Source organism: Canis lupus, chromosome 25, assembly GCF_011100685.1.
Source record: "Canis lupus familiaris isolate Mischka breed German Shepherd chromosome 25, alternate assembly UU_Cfam_GSD_1.0, whole genome shotgun sequence".
Classification (NCBI taxonomy): domain Eukaryota; kingdom Metazoa; phylum Chordata; class Mammalia; order Carnivora; family Canidae; genus Canis; species Canis lupus.
Genome location: NC_049246.1, coordinates 30,963,529 through 30,976,161, shown reverse-complemented (window position 1 = coordinate 30,976,161; position 12,633 = coordinate 30,963,529). Strand labels below are relative to the sequence as shown.

At 44.5% G+C, this 12,633-nt stretch overlaps 1 protein-coding gene and 1 long non-coding RNA gene across 4 annotated transcripts in view; one reads left to right on the top strand and one right to left on the bottom strand.

The window, feature by feature from the left end:
• The window catches only part of LOC111092296, a 41,652-nt gene extending 35,064 nt beyond the window's left edge, over window positions 1-6,588 (top strand). The window contains exons 3-4 of one of the 3 annotated variants that reach the window (XR_005378649.1): window positions 353-519; window positions 5,237-6,588. This is a non-coding gene — a long non-coding RNA (uncharacterized LOC111092296). Of the gene's footprint in view, window positions 1-349; window positions 520-5,236 lie in introns of all 3 variants that reach the window. The other 2 variants (XR_005378647.1, XR_005378650.1) reach the window with 2 other exon arrangements.
• A 3,682-nt stretch (window positions 6,589-10,270) lies between these two features.
• The window catches only part of ADRA1A (adrenoceptor alpha 1A), a 101,262-nt gene continuing 98,899 nt past the window's right edge, over window positions 10,271-12,633 (bottom strand). Inside the window, exon 2 of the mRNA NM_001195843.1 lies at window positions 10,271-10,794. Coding sequence (NP_001182772.1) covers window positions 10,277-10,794 — 518 coding nt within the window. The 3' untranslated portion in view covers window positions 10,271-10,276. The remainder of the gene's footprint in view (window positions 10,795-12,633) is intronic.

The window sequence follows — 12,633 nt, the reverse complement described above, 5'->3', positions numbered from 1 at the left end:
ATCAATAAGCCATTGCTACACTCAATCAAATCTGTTATTGGATGGTTTGGGCTTAAATACACTTACTACTCTGGTAGGCCCTGGCTTTTCACGTGATTTTTCCTCCTGTAATTTCTAGATGGGATTATAACTGGTGAAGCACAAAGTTTTAGCCATCAAGGCTGTTCCATTGTGATGGATATTGCAGGGCCAGAAACCCTTCCAATTTGAGAAGTGCCCCAGGGAGGGGGCAGGGGCACGGGAAACCAAAGTGGCATTGTTCCTTGCCCAGAAAGCATGACGGGAGATGCTATGCAGTTAGAGCAGTCCTGATCCTTCCAAATGAGGGTAAATGTTCTTTGCTTCTCAGCAGGAACCAGGCAGGAGAGAAGATATCATTCCATGGCTGCCAGGGAAGTACTATGCCAGCAATCAATTTGTCTACTATAAAAGGCTTAGGTGGGGTTGATGAAACAGAAATGGGACTGAATTTCTCAAGAGAAGCAAGGTGACCAGGCCAAGACACTCTAAAGCCACATGGTATGGACAGCAGCACTCGACAGGCAGGAACTGCCATGGCTAAGACCCTAAACTAGAGGCTCTGAGGGCTGGGGCAGGACTACTGGGAGGTGGTCTCAAGAGGATTAGAATTAAAATGCCTTTGAGCAGGGAATGGCTGTTTCCCACTCATATCCAATCAAGTTAAGTGTCGCTTCCTTTCCTTTATTCTTTCTAGGTTGTGAGACATGGTGTAGGAAAAGCTACCTGAAGGCTCATTAGCACCCATTTTCCATGCTGCTATTGACATAGGGCAGACATGACTGAAATGGCGTTAGGTCCCCCATCGCTGGGATTGGGGCCCCGAGGTGATCACAGCCTACGGCGTGCTCCTCTGTGACCCATTTCCTGGCACTGGGTTCTGCTGTTGATTCTTCACCCGATTTTACCGCATCTCACCTTGCTTTCAGGGTGCAGGGGCTGTCCCATTCATAGACAGTGGTCTGCTTTCCTGGATGCAGAGGTCTCCGAGATTCAGTGCTTGCCTGACTCAAGATAGCAGATAACTTGGGATTCCCCATGGCTGTGCTCTGCACTCTGATTAGAATCCCACTATAACTTTTCAGAAGTCCTATTACTACTTGAGCCTTCCTGGTGGGGCATCTGATATTTCCAAATGCCCTGTGGACCTGGTCTCCCAGCCCCTGCCTGTAACTAGTGCTTGGCTCTGGTCCCTTGTCTCTTTTTGCTCAGCAGGAGCAAGGATCCTTAGCTAGGATCCCTCGGGGGCTGAGGACAGTTCTGGGCATCCGAAGTGTCATGACAGCTCCCTCTCTCCAGGAGTTTTAATCTGGTTGAAAGACAGAACTTGTATGGGTGCAAAGTACTTTTAAAGTGAAAAAAAATATAGATTTTTAAAAAAGCAACAGAAAGATAAAAAATAGAGTGCACAATTAACTATCGAACACAGTTTAGAGACAAATACTGTAGGAACTCAGAGAAGATAGTCAGGAAGGGCTGAATCTGAACTTTTGATTTGGGGGAAAGAATTGTGGATAAGATTTTATAGGCAGAAAGGAGAGAATGGGGAGAATGGTTTATGGGGTAAATTGTCCCTTCCCAACCCCAATTTTATATGTTGAATTCCTAACCCCCAGGACTTCAGAATGAGACTGCATTTGGAGAAAGTTTCTTTAAAGAGGCGGTTAAGGTTAAATGAGGTCATTGGGGTGGGCCCTGATGCAATCAGGCTGTGTCCTTAGAAAAAGAGAGAAGAGGGAAGAGGGAAGGTGATGTACGGACACTGGGAGAAGGTGGCCAGCCACAAGCTGAGGAGAGAGGCCTCAGAAGAGACAACCTTGCAGACCCTCGATCTCAGATGTCCAAACTCCAGAACTTTGAGAGAATAAACATCTGTGTTGAAGCCTCCAGTCCGGGGTACTTTGCTTTGACGCCCCAGCAGACTACCACAGGGGGTTACACATGCATGGAGCTGTGTCAGCAAAAACAGGAGAGGACCCTCTTCGTAGAGGAGAGAGGTTCCTGGCACAGAGTTATGATGAGAGAATAGAGAGAGTCCATGAACAAGTTCCAGCGGCAGAGTTGCTGGCAGGGACGGGGACAGATGGGAGCACCAGCCAAGGAGCACCTGTCACCTGGTTGAGTTCTGTTCAGTTTTGCTTAGGGTATGCCTTCTGAGGGAGCAATCATTGCTTAATGCTAACCTGAAACCAGGTTTGCTTTGGGATTAATCACGTCTTGAAGGCACTAGGGCCTAAGAGGGAGAATGAAAGGTAAAGGCACACAGAGGCTAGAGACAAACGATGCAGAAGAGAATGAGAAGGTGACATCGTAGGGCTCAGTAAAGACTTCCAAAATGTCAGAGCGAGAGGTGGCGACTGGTAAAAGAGGTGCTCACCCATGGGTGGGCATGGAAATAACAGGAAACCACACTTGACCAGCAGCACGTTGTGTCTGCACCTGCTTTCAAGTGGAACTGACAAGTGCAGACAGACAGTCATGGGGGCACAGGTATAAGTCCTCACGGGGGCGCCCATCTCCTGCCCGGGGCTCCCCGAGGCTTCAGGGACACCAGCTTGCAGTCTCAGGCCTGACTTGGGGAGGGGACAGAGGAGCTGCGGGAAGCCCCCTTTGCCACCCAGGGCAATGCACAGAGCAGGGTATCCATGGGAACAGGCACCCTCTGGGGCCAGGGTACCTACCCCATCATTTGTTGCTTGTCAGTCTGAAAAAAGTAGAGGGTGAATCATGGAGAGAGAGGCAGGGACAAGGAAAGGAGACTGGGAAGGACGGAGGGACAGGATCAAAGCTGAAGGGAACACAGAGAGGAAGGGTAGCTGCCACAGAGCACCAGCCCAGGCCTTCCTTTCTGGGCCCAACCGAGGCACTGCTGTTAGTACCAATATTTTTGATAGTGTTCCATTATTTCATATATTACTGATGTCATTATCAATATCTGCAGGTCCTTTCTCATCAGTTCTGCACCTGCTACCATCCCATGTTCTACCCCCCTCGCCCCGGCCCTGGCCCTGTCACCGAGTCTCAGGTCTCAACACTGTGGATCTTGTCCTAGGCCACCAGAAGAGCACCCCTCGTTTCCAACTGACAGCATCTGTCTCCCCTCACTGCCCGAGAGGACGGGGACGGGCATGCTAGCTTTGAGAGTCATGGCTTCATCGTTGCAGGGGATGGCTGAATGTTTCTCCATGGCAATGTCATTTTTAGTCTAGTAAGGTGATTTCAGGCTTAAACTGAAATGAGAAACAGGGAAAGAAGAAGGAAAAGGATGAAGAAGAGAAGAAGTCCCGCTCGAAGTGAATTTTTGTCTTTGGAAGATGTCCCTCCCCTCCAACATCTCTTTCTGTTACCCTGTTTCTTGGTGATCCCCAAGGTGGACCCTCAGATGTCCTGGCACAGGGTACCACAGTCAGAAGTCCTTCCCAAGGAGCCAGGTATGGCCCCCAATGGCCTCTTGGGACCACCACTTCAACAGGCTCCAGTGCTCCGGGAGGGATTTCACATCAGCTGTGGGCAAATGGCACCCACGGGTTGTTGCTACTTGCAGAGTCAGCTGGGTTATGCTGGGAAATTTTGCCAGTGGGGTGAAAAGCTGAAAGACCCTGTCTCCACCCCATGGATGCCCTGGACTTCTGCTGCCTACCTGTTCTACAGAACCTAACAGTAGGCAGGGGTGGTGGGTGTTTCCCTCTTGTCCCAATACCTGGGTAAAAGTTACAATGACCTGCTAGAGTATGTCTTTTGGGTGAATGGGTTACACAGAGCAGCCTCCTCCTCCCCCCAAGTATGAACTTGTCACTTCATCTAAAAAATCATGCAGGTTGGAAATATTAATGTGGTCAGGTAGAGATATATCAATGGTATATTTAAAAAAAAAAAGATGCTTGTAAGTTGAACACTGAAATCCACTGCTTAGCATTATTATTGTTCCTATACCATAAGTTAGAGATAGCATAGATCAAGGATGGCAAATTAGGACAATGGGCTAAATCTGGCTCATGGCTGTTTGTTTTTTTTTTTTGCTTCTTTGTTTTTTGTTTTGTAGGGTTGTTCCCTCAAAAAGCAAAAAACAAAAAAGAAGATGCGACAAAGAGTGTATGTTAATGCCTCAAATATTTACTATCTAGCTATTTACAGAAAATGTTTGCCAACCCCAGGTGTACATTAAATATATTTTATTTTTTTACTTGGTCTGGGAACACCCTTCTCCTCCCCCATCTGTAACAATGATTCTTGGAAAAATTTGTTCTTGACTTGCAACAGATGAACTTGGAACACACCCAGCTCATAAGCTGGGGATTGTCTGCGCCTCTTGGGACTTTTTTTTTTTTTTTTTTTGGTGCCAAATGCAGTGCCTGGTGCAGGAGAGGAAGCAAGCAGCTTGCTGACAATGACAAAAGGATGTAACAACAACCCTCAGGCTCACTGGAAGAGGAGCTTCTAGAAACTTCTTTTGCGACCTTTGCATTCCTGAGGTTCTTAAGGTGTTAATCACTGCTGGCTTTGCCTTGCTTGTCACCCTGTTGAGCAAACCAAGAATCCCTTGCCCCGATTACTTCCTTAGCTCTGGTGCTGCCTATCTAGGGAGAAAGAACAGAATCACATCTGTTTGTCCTTTAGCCAATGAGAAAAGCATAGACAAATATGCACTCAGAACAATCTTGTATTGCCCAGCCGCTGGCAGGGGCAGAATAGGAGAGAAGGTGCCAATGGAACTGAAAATATGGATCAGAGATGAACGAGTGACATAGGAAATTCATGGTCTCAAGAAACACAGAGGACCCTGGGGATACTGAGGGTATCATGGAAAACAGAGTCAGAGGCTGGATTTGGGGCTATTCAAAGCATCATCCTTAAGTCTCTATGTCTCCATGTTTCTTCATATGTTAAGTATAGATAATACACCCTTCCTTCTCTTTGTCCCTCACAGAGATGACTTGAGATAGGCGAAATTACTTGGATAAGTACACAGTGTTACATAAATGGGAAGATATACAAGCTTATGTTGGGACTTCCTGTCTTAGCTTCTTTTCTATTGCATCTGAAGGCACCTCCTGTACTCAGGCTTCTTTTTTTTTTTTTTTTTTTTTTCGTACTCAGGCTTCTTAATAGACTGGTGCCTTCATTATTGTTTTCTACAAATGCAGTGTGAATTTGCTTGTAGATTTTTTTCACCTGATTAAGTCTGTATTTCTCATAGTTTAGCTCTAATCATTTCCAGCTTATGATGTGGCCATGTTGACTGCAATATAGAGGGAAAGTGATGTAACGACTCCTGAGCCACATGGAAAGGAAAGACAATCAGTTTGTCTTTGGAAATGAAGAAGCAACCAGCTTCAGGACAGTTCCTTGCTTATCAGTTGCAGCAAAGTGTTACTAAACCAAGCATCCTGCTTTGAGCGATGTCCAGGGTAAGTCTTCCTCTTCCTTCTCAACACTGCCCCCTGCCCACCATCATAACCTTCCTTTTAGGTAGGAGACTCAGGAATCCGTGTTGCGGTAGCAAAGAAGAAATGATATTTTCCTGCACAGAGCAGATAAGCTCCATCCTGTGCCCCCACGACATCTGGGTCTGGGGCAGGGGGCATGAGTGAGGCAGTGCTGATGGGAACAATGGAAGAGCCTGGGTGTCCTCTGCCGAAATCCTAACTTGCTTTTGCCAGCCCAGTCACCAAAGTCATCTCCACTTGCTCATCTTGCAGGGACTTTGGAGGGCCAGGAGGCCACTGTTGTCATTGCTTTTTGAAGACGGTGGACCCCTCAGCAGCCTGGACTCAGCCCTGCTCCCCAGCACAGTATGTAGACAAGGAGCAGGTGCCAACAGTGTTCCAACCAGGCTGGACCGGAGCTGTGTGCAGGTGGTTTCAGGATTAAAAGTCCTAGTAGTATAAAAAGAAATCAGAGTAACAGTGAGCACACCTCTATTGCCTTCCTACTGGCCACCATTGCCTTCTTTTTGGTCACCCTATTTTTGCTTGCAGAGTTTACCTTCCATGTGCTTGGGCTCCCTTCTCCCTTTGTTGACGAGCAGAGCTCTTTCCTTAATTAAGTCAACAAGTACTCATACGCAGAGGCAGCATCTCTTTTGGCAAGAGGACCTGTGCAGAACCAACCCCAGAAGCAAATGAGAATGTTTGTCAAGCTCTGATTAAGTAGCTGTGATTCAAGAGTGAATAATTACCTGCCCCAGCAAAGAGTTCCTAAAACGTTCTTACTCCTAGGCCGTGACCACGAGACTTACTAGACCAGAAGGTCTGGTGATGGGTTGGTTCACTTTGAGGCGCTGAGGCAATCTGAGATACTCAGGGCATAAAGCTTTCATTTGCAAAAAGGAATCCAAGAACAAGTGGACACCAGCTAACCCACAGCCATGGCTGCCAACTGGTTATTCATTTTCAAAGACTGCCTATGTCTCTGGGCACCTGGGGATCAGCATTATGAGCTGTTCCCCTACGGGGACATGCATGAAATCCACGTGTTTGACGTGCTCTCTGGGCTCTGTGTAATACCTGGTGAAATATCTCTTATTCCTTCTCTCTGTCTCTTCAACTCAAATAAAAAAAAAATGTTGGAATACAGGTGAGAGTGATGTTGTATTTGTTTATATTTATTGTAAAAAGGGATATACTTCCTGAAAGTGTGTCAATTGACTGTGATTGGTACTCAATAACCCCGACATCCTAAGCGACGTGTTTCATATCCCCAACTGGGTTTTGCTATTCTAAGCCAATGTGGCCTCTTCTGCATTTTCTTACATGCTCACCTGCTCCCAGTTTGATAGAATTTATCTTTCTTGCAAGGCCCGAATAACTTTCCATGCCATTATCCCCTAAAAAATGGTGCAGTCTGAAAGGTAGGCACCCAACCCTTCTGATTATGGTCTGTTTTGGGGATTTGGCTGGGCTGGAGTCTGGCAGTAGATGTACAGAGGTTTAATTGGAAGGCACATCCCCAAGAAACAAAACGTTAAAATGCTGCATGGTTTCATATCCTCAGCATAACCAATCCGAACTGGAGTACATCCCCCCTTACTGCCCCCACTGTTTAGGAGGCAGAGGCACTGGAAAAAACGTGTAGACTTTAGTGTTAGGCAGATCCAGGATTGAATCACGGTTCCTCACTGGCCTAGGGTGAGTCCTTAATCACTTCTAACAATCAGATTTTTCCCTTTGAGATAGAAATGTGAAATTGCTATGAGGTTTATAGATAATGGGGTATGTAATGCCCTGTCAATGCCTGGCCCACAAAAGAAGCTAACAAAAAAGACTTAAAAATATATGTATTTACCCCCCAAACCACTGTCCACCACAGATGGACAAATCCAGGTAAGTAGTGAGAGTCCGAAACCTTAATATTTTGGAGTGTTAGCAAACACAAAGTGATGACAGGCAGAACGATCTTGGATGAGACAGGAGTAAGGCAAGCGGAAGAAAACTGTGACAAGCAAAATGCTTTCTTGAAATCCTTGCCATAGCTTAGGGAAATGTTTAAGTAGAAAGACTCAAGGTCTTTCTTAATGCATACAATTCAAACCACAGAAGAAACTCAAATTTTGCCTATCCCATAATGTCAAGTGGATTTTTTTTTTGTGATGTTTAGACAGTCTCAAAGCAACTGCTTTTTATAACACATTAGAGAAAACATTTTGACCACTGTTACTCTGGGTAAATTCTTCGAACTCCAAATAGAAGCAGTAAACATGTGAGTATAAATATGACAATCATTTGTTTAACTGTGACAATTTTAGAGAGTTTTTTGGCATGCTCAAAGGTACAGAGATTTTTGTGGATGAGTAAAAAATAACTTGAGTATTGTTTATCCCACTTCGACTAAGTCTTGGGTGACATTATCAATTTTTTTGTAAAACTGGCGTGTTTATACCTAATATTGTGTTATGGGAAAGGAAATAAATGTTAAAGTTTGCCTCCCTGGAGGGACTGGGGTTGGTGAAGAGTGTAGCAGATAATTATTTAAGGACAGTTTCACATGAATACAATTGTCATGGACTTTTATCTGATGACCAAAAGATTTTCTACTTGTTTGTTTTGATTAGAAGTGGCTTTGATGCTAGTTTTCTGGTCATCCTTAGTTTTTCAAAATCTAAAATTTAAATTTGTCTGGAAACGGTGTTTAAAGGGAGCCATATTTTATGGAAGCAAAACAATTACCATTCTTTTCATGGGCGTGCTCTTCCTGGAAAAGGGAGCCTGACCAAAGTGGTTTTTAATATTCAGATCCTGAAAGAAACTCAACAATGAAATGTATCTTTCCTATCAAGGCAGAAGACAAGTGAAGTTTGCATAGTCAAGTCCTTCTCTGATGCTTTTATCCATAATAGGACACCACATCTGGTAGAGCTGTTATGGGACATGCAGACAGACTAGAAGAATCTAAAAATCCAGCCAATATCTAACGCCAGAATCAACGTTATAAGCACAAGGCATAGCGCCTGTCTGGTCAGCAAGACATTCTCCAGAAAAGGCTGAAAAAGCAAAACATTCAATGTCCAGGCATGGCCGACAACAGCCTCAAATCCACATGCAAACATCCCCCCGCCCCCCACCCCCCCAACCATGGCAGTGCGCAAAGATATTAGCCTTCAAGAAGCATTTGAAGACATTTGCATTTTGCCCCATAGGAAGAAGAAAAGATAAGGAGCCCCTGCCTTGGCTGTGAAAGCTCAACAGGAGCCACAACCTACTTTGAAATTCATAGAGGAAATTACTCAAATAGGGGGAAGAGGTCACCGAAATGGTCAGTCCAGCAGTTTCAGATCAGCGATTCTGGTCACCAATTATTCCAAACCCATAAATCGTATTTTAAACTCTTATTGTGGAAAGTGAAAAATATTTTAATTCGTTACATATGATAATCCTCTTCCTCTCTAGTCATAAGCGGAGTTATTCAGGGTGACCAGAATTTGGTATACAGAAAGAATGTTCCCCAAGTTCCCGTAGAAAGTGGGAACAGATGAAGTGAACGGGCTCCTGGATCTTTCAACGGGATTAAATGGGCTTCTGTTGAAAACTATTTGCAAATTCCTGCTTTAGACGATTTTCTGGCGACCAGTCAGTATCCTCCCAAGCTAAGCACGTGTATCTCTCAAAGTTCAGGAAGGATATACCTGGATCATAAGGCTCATTCCACCATGCTACATGTGCATTCAGGACCTTGAACCTCATTCATTATGCAGTAGCAAAGCCGCTGAGGAAAAATGGAAGTCCAGCTGTGCCTCTCAAAATAGTATAAGCTCTGGATTTTCATAATGGTGTTCTGGAAAAGGTAAGCGATTTGCCAAGAAAAGCCTTTCTGGGCCACATCGAAAAGGCTGTGCAGGAAGTTTGCAGCCTCTTAGCATGAAACCAGCACCCACCCCACCCCCTTGATCTTTGAATATGTTTCACGAGAAGCCTTCCTTGATTTGATCTTGGAACTGCTTACTGGAATTCTTTCTGTAGCAGTAAAGTTGAAAAAACCAACCCTCATCTCTACGGTCTCCCATGAGGAAGAGCCATCTTTTTGCAGACTGTCTAGACTCAAGCATAGAGGGTTAGAGGGTGTGGCTCCACCAGTTCAGACACATAATGAGTGCCCCTCACCCTCATCTCTAGGGAATCGGGGGAAGTATCCGCTCAAATTGCAGCAAAAGGTAAATCTCACTGTCAAGTTTCACCCAAGTCAAGAAACGATATGGTCAGAAATGGTGGAATTTAAAACGTGCTCTAAAAATAATGTGCCTGGATATTGGCCACCATCTTAAGGCTCTTCCTCTCAGGGCCCTCTCCTCATAAATATCCAACGTGGCTGTCAGTAAGTTTAGCCTGAAAATAAAATCCCCTCACTCCATCAAGAAATAGCTCCAAACTTAGAGTGTGTGCTCAAAATATTCATGATGAAATCATAACCTTATATTTATAGTCTTTTGGATTGTGTATGACATTCTGTTTCCCATGGTGTTTTTTGTTGCAAGGGCCAGACGTGGAAAGCAGCCTCAGAGGATGACCGAGAGAGCATTAGCCTCAAGGAAATGCTGTTTATCATCATTTTGAACTGGATGGTTGTGTGACATCCTCCTTCTTCCCCAAGCCCTACCCACTGCCCAAGAGTCGGGTCTCTTCCCCCATCCCATTCCCAGGCGGTCCCCAGTCTCATAGTCCTGTCTTGTCCTCCAGGAAGAGTGAACTGACCTTCCAAGTAGGAAGTGGGATGGGTGCCTAAGCTCATCCCCCTCAGTCCCCTTCCTTCTGACCTTTCCTGTCCTCTAGACTTCCTCCCCATTTTCACTGAGGGAGATGGTGTGGATCTTAATGGTTGGAATTTGGTGGTTCTCTCCATGGCTGGGGGTCGAGGGCCCCATGCAGCAGCACACCTGCAAAAAGCTTTTACTTCTCACCCGGGCTGTGGTGCAGGCTGACTGGTCTTTGGACACTGTAATCCTGGCAGATTCACGGGGCATTGAAGAGAAAACTTTCCATTCACAGACCCCATCCGTCTTGGAGATCTTATAAAAGGTCTCTCCTGATCCCACTGGAATGCGCACCAGCTCCTTGGGCTGCCCCTCCAGGGTGTGGCTGGGCTGGTGCAAGGTATAGCCCAGGGTGTGTTTAGAAGACTGCTTTCTGCGGAGACACTGGATTCTCAAGACATTCTGAAAGGCCTTTTTAAACTCTTGACTGGAGCACGGATATATAATGGGGTTGATGCAGCTGTTTAGGTATCCGAGCCAAAACGCTATTTTAAAAACTGTTTCTGAGGGCTTGAAATCAGGGAAGAAAGACCCTGGAAGAAAACACAGATTGTACATATTATTTGCAAGCCAACAGGCCAATTGGCTAGGAAAACAAGCAAAGAAACCAACACACGTATTTTTACATCTCTAAAATGTTTCATATGATTCCAAATGCATCTGCGTTTCTCACGTTTGACTGGTTAGCCCCTATGTGTCATATCCTCAGCGGCTGTTCTCACCTCGTTCTCATGTGCAAGAGCACGTGAGAGCAGACCCACTGGGTGGGTTTGTACCACTTCTCATCAACATCGCTGGATGGCTACGATGCAGCTTTAAACAATGAAAAAATGAAATTTAGGCTGAGTCCACATATGTGAGTTGTTTTGACTGCGTTTAAAAACAAGCTGGAATCCATTAAAATGGTCCATATTAAAATAAGGTTACCTAAATATTCCCTTTGTTCTTTGATGTGGAGTTGCATAGACACAGCCTAAGTTAGTATGCATCCCTTCTCTCCTGAACATGGAAATTGTGTTTTTTAATGAGAATCCAAAATTCACAAAATATTGGCTTTGCCAACTTTTGGCCAGCAATTTTCTATTATGCTGAAATTATGCTGGTTATTGTTGATGATGCCTTGTGATGGTCTAGTATACTCCCCTGCTCAACATGCGCCAAGGGCTGCCAAGTGTTTGTCAGGCTCCTGACACTGAAGATCCTTCACCGTATGCAATGTAAGCTGGCTTCTAGCATTAATACTTTTACTCTAACCAGACTCACTATGAACTTGACCCATCATGGCTCATTTTTCAGTCCTCTCAAGTTGTGTCTTGATGTCTAAAATGTTCTTTCCCATCTTTTTTATCTTCTCCAGTCTTATCCATTAATTTACATGGGAGGAATCACATTTCAGATCTCTTGACATCTTACAGAGTAACAGTCACATTGTTCTTGGTAGCAGAATGACAAAACAATGGAATCTTAGAGCCTGAACGATCTTAGGGATTATCTTATTTAATTACTCAATTTTCAAACTTAAAAAACAGTGATTAAAAAGGTTGTTATGAACTTGATTCCGACAGTGAGGGATAGTCACTGCCATGGTGATGGGTAACGGCATACAGAACTCATAGCATTCTTTATCCTCCGCACAACTTTTTTTTCTTTTGCATGAGCCCCAGGTCTTGATTTCATGTCTTTCTTTTTCTCTCTGCTCGACAGATGCATCAGAGTCATGACAAACTGTTGGGAGTGCTTTAGATACACTCTGGCAAACATTGTTCTGAAATTCAGCAGGGAATCTCACAAAGACAAGTGAAAAGTGAACTTAAATATTCTAGAACCAAGGAAGATGAACTGGTACAGTGGTGGAAGGGAGCATTTACTACCTCTAAAGCGTGCACACACACACACACACACACACGATTGTTGTTATGTGAGAAAGTATTATTTTTCAGCTCCAAAGCTTTTAATGTTTTCCTATAATTTTAATGGAATTTACTCATATTGAGTGCCTTGTTTGCAGTAAATGCTTTATATACAATTTTAAAAAAGATTTTATTTATTTATTCATGAGACATACAGAGAGGTAGAGACATAGGTGGAGGGAGAAGCAGGCTCCCTGTGGGGAGCCTGATATGGGGACTCGATCTTAGGACCCCGGGATCACGACCTAAGCCAAAGGCAGATGCTCAACCATTGAGCTACCCAGGTGCTCCCTTCACATGCAATTTAATCAGCATTAGTAACATTAAGACTTATGTGACTCCTATCAATATCCTTATTTTAGAAAGGAAGAAACTGTAGTTTAATGGGGTTGAATAACTCAGTTCAGGTCACTCAGGCAGATAATTAATTAATGGTACAGCTGGAATGTGAAATCGTCCAGT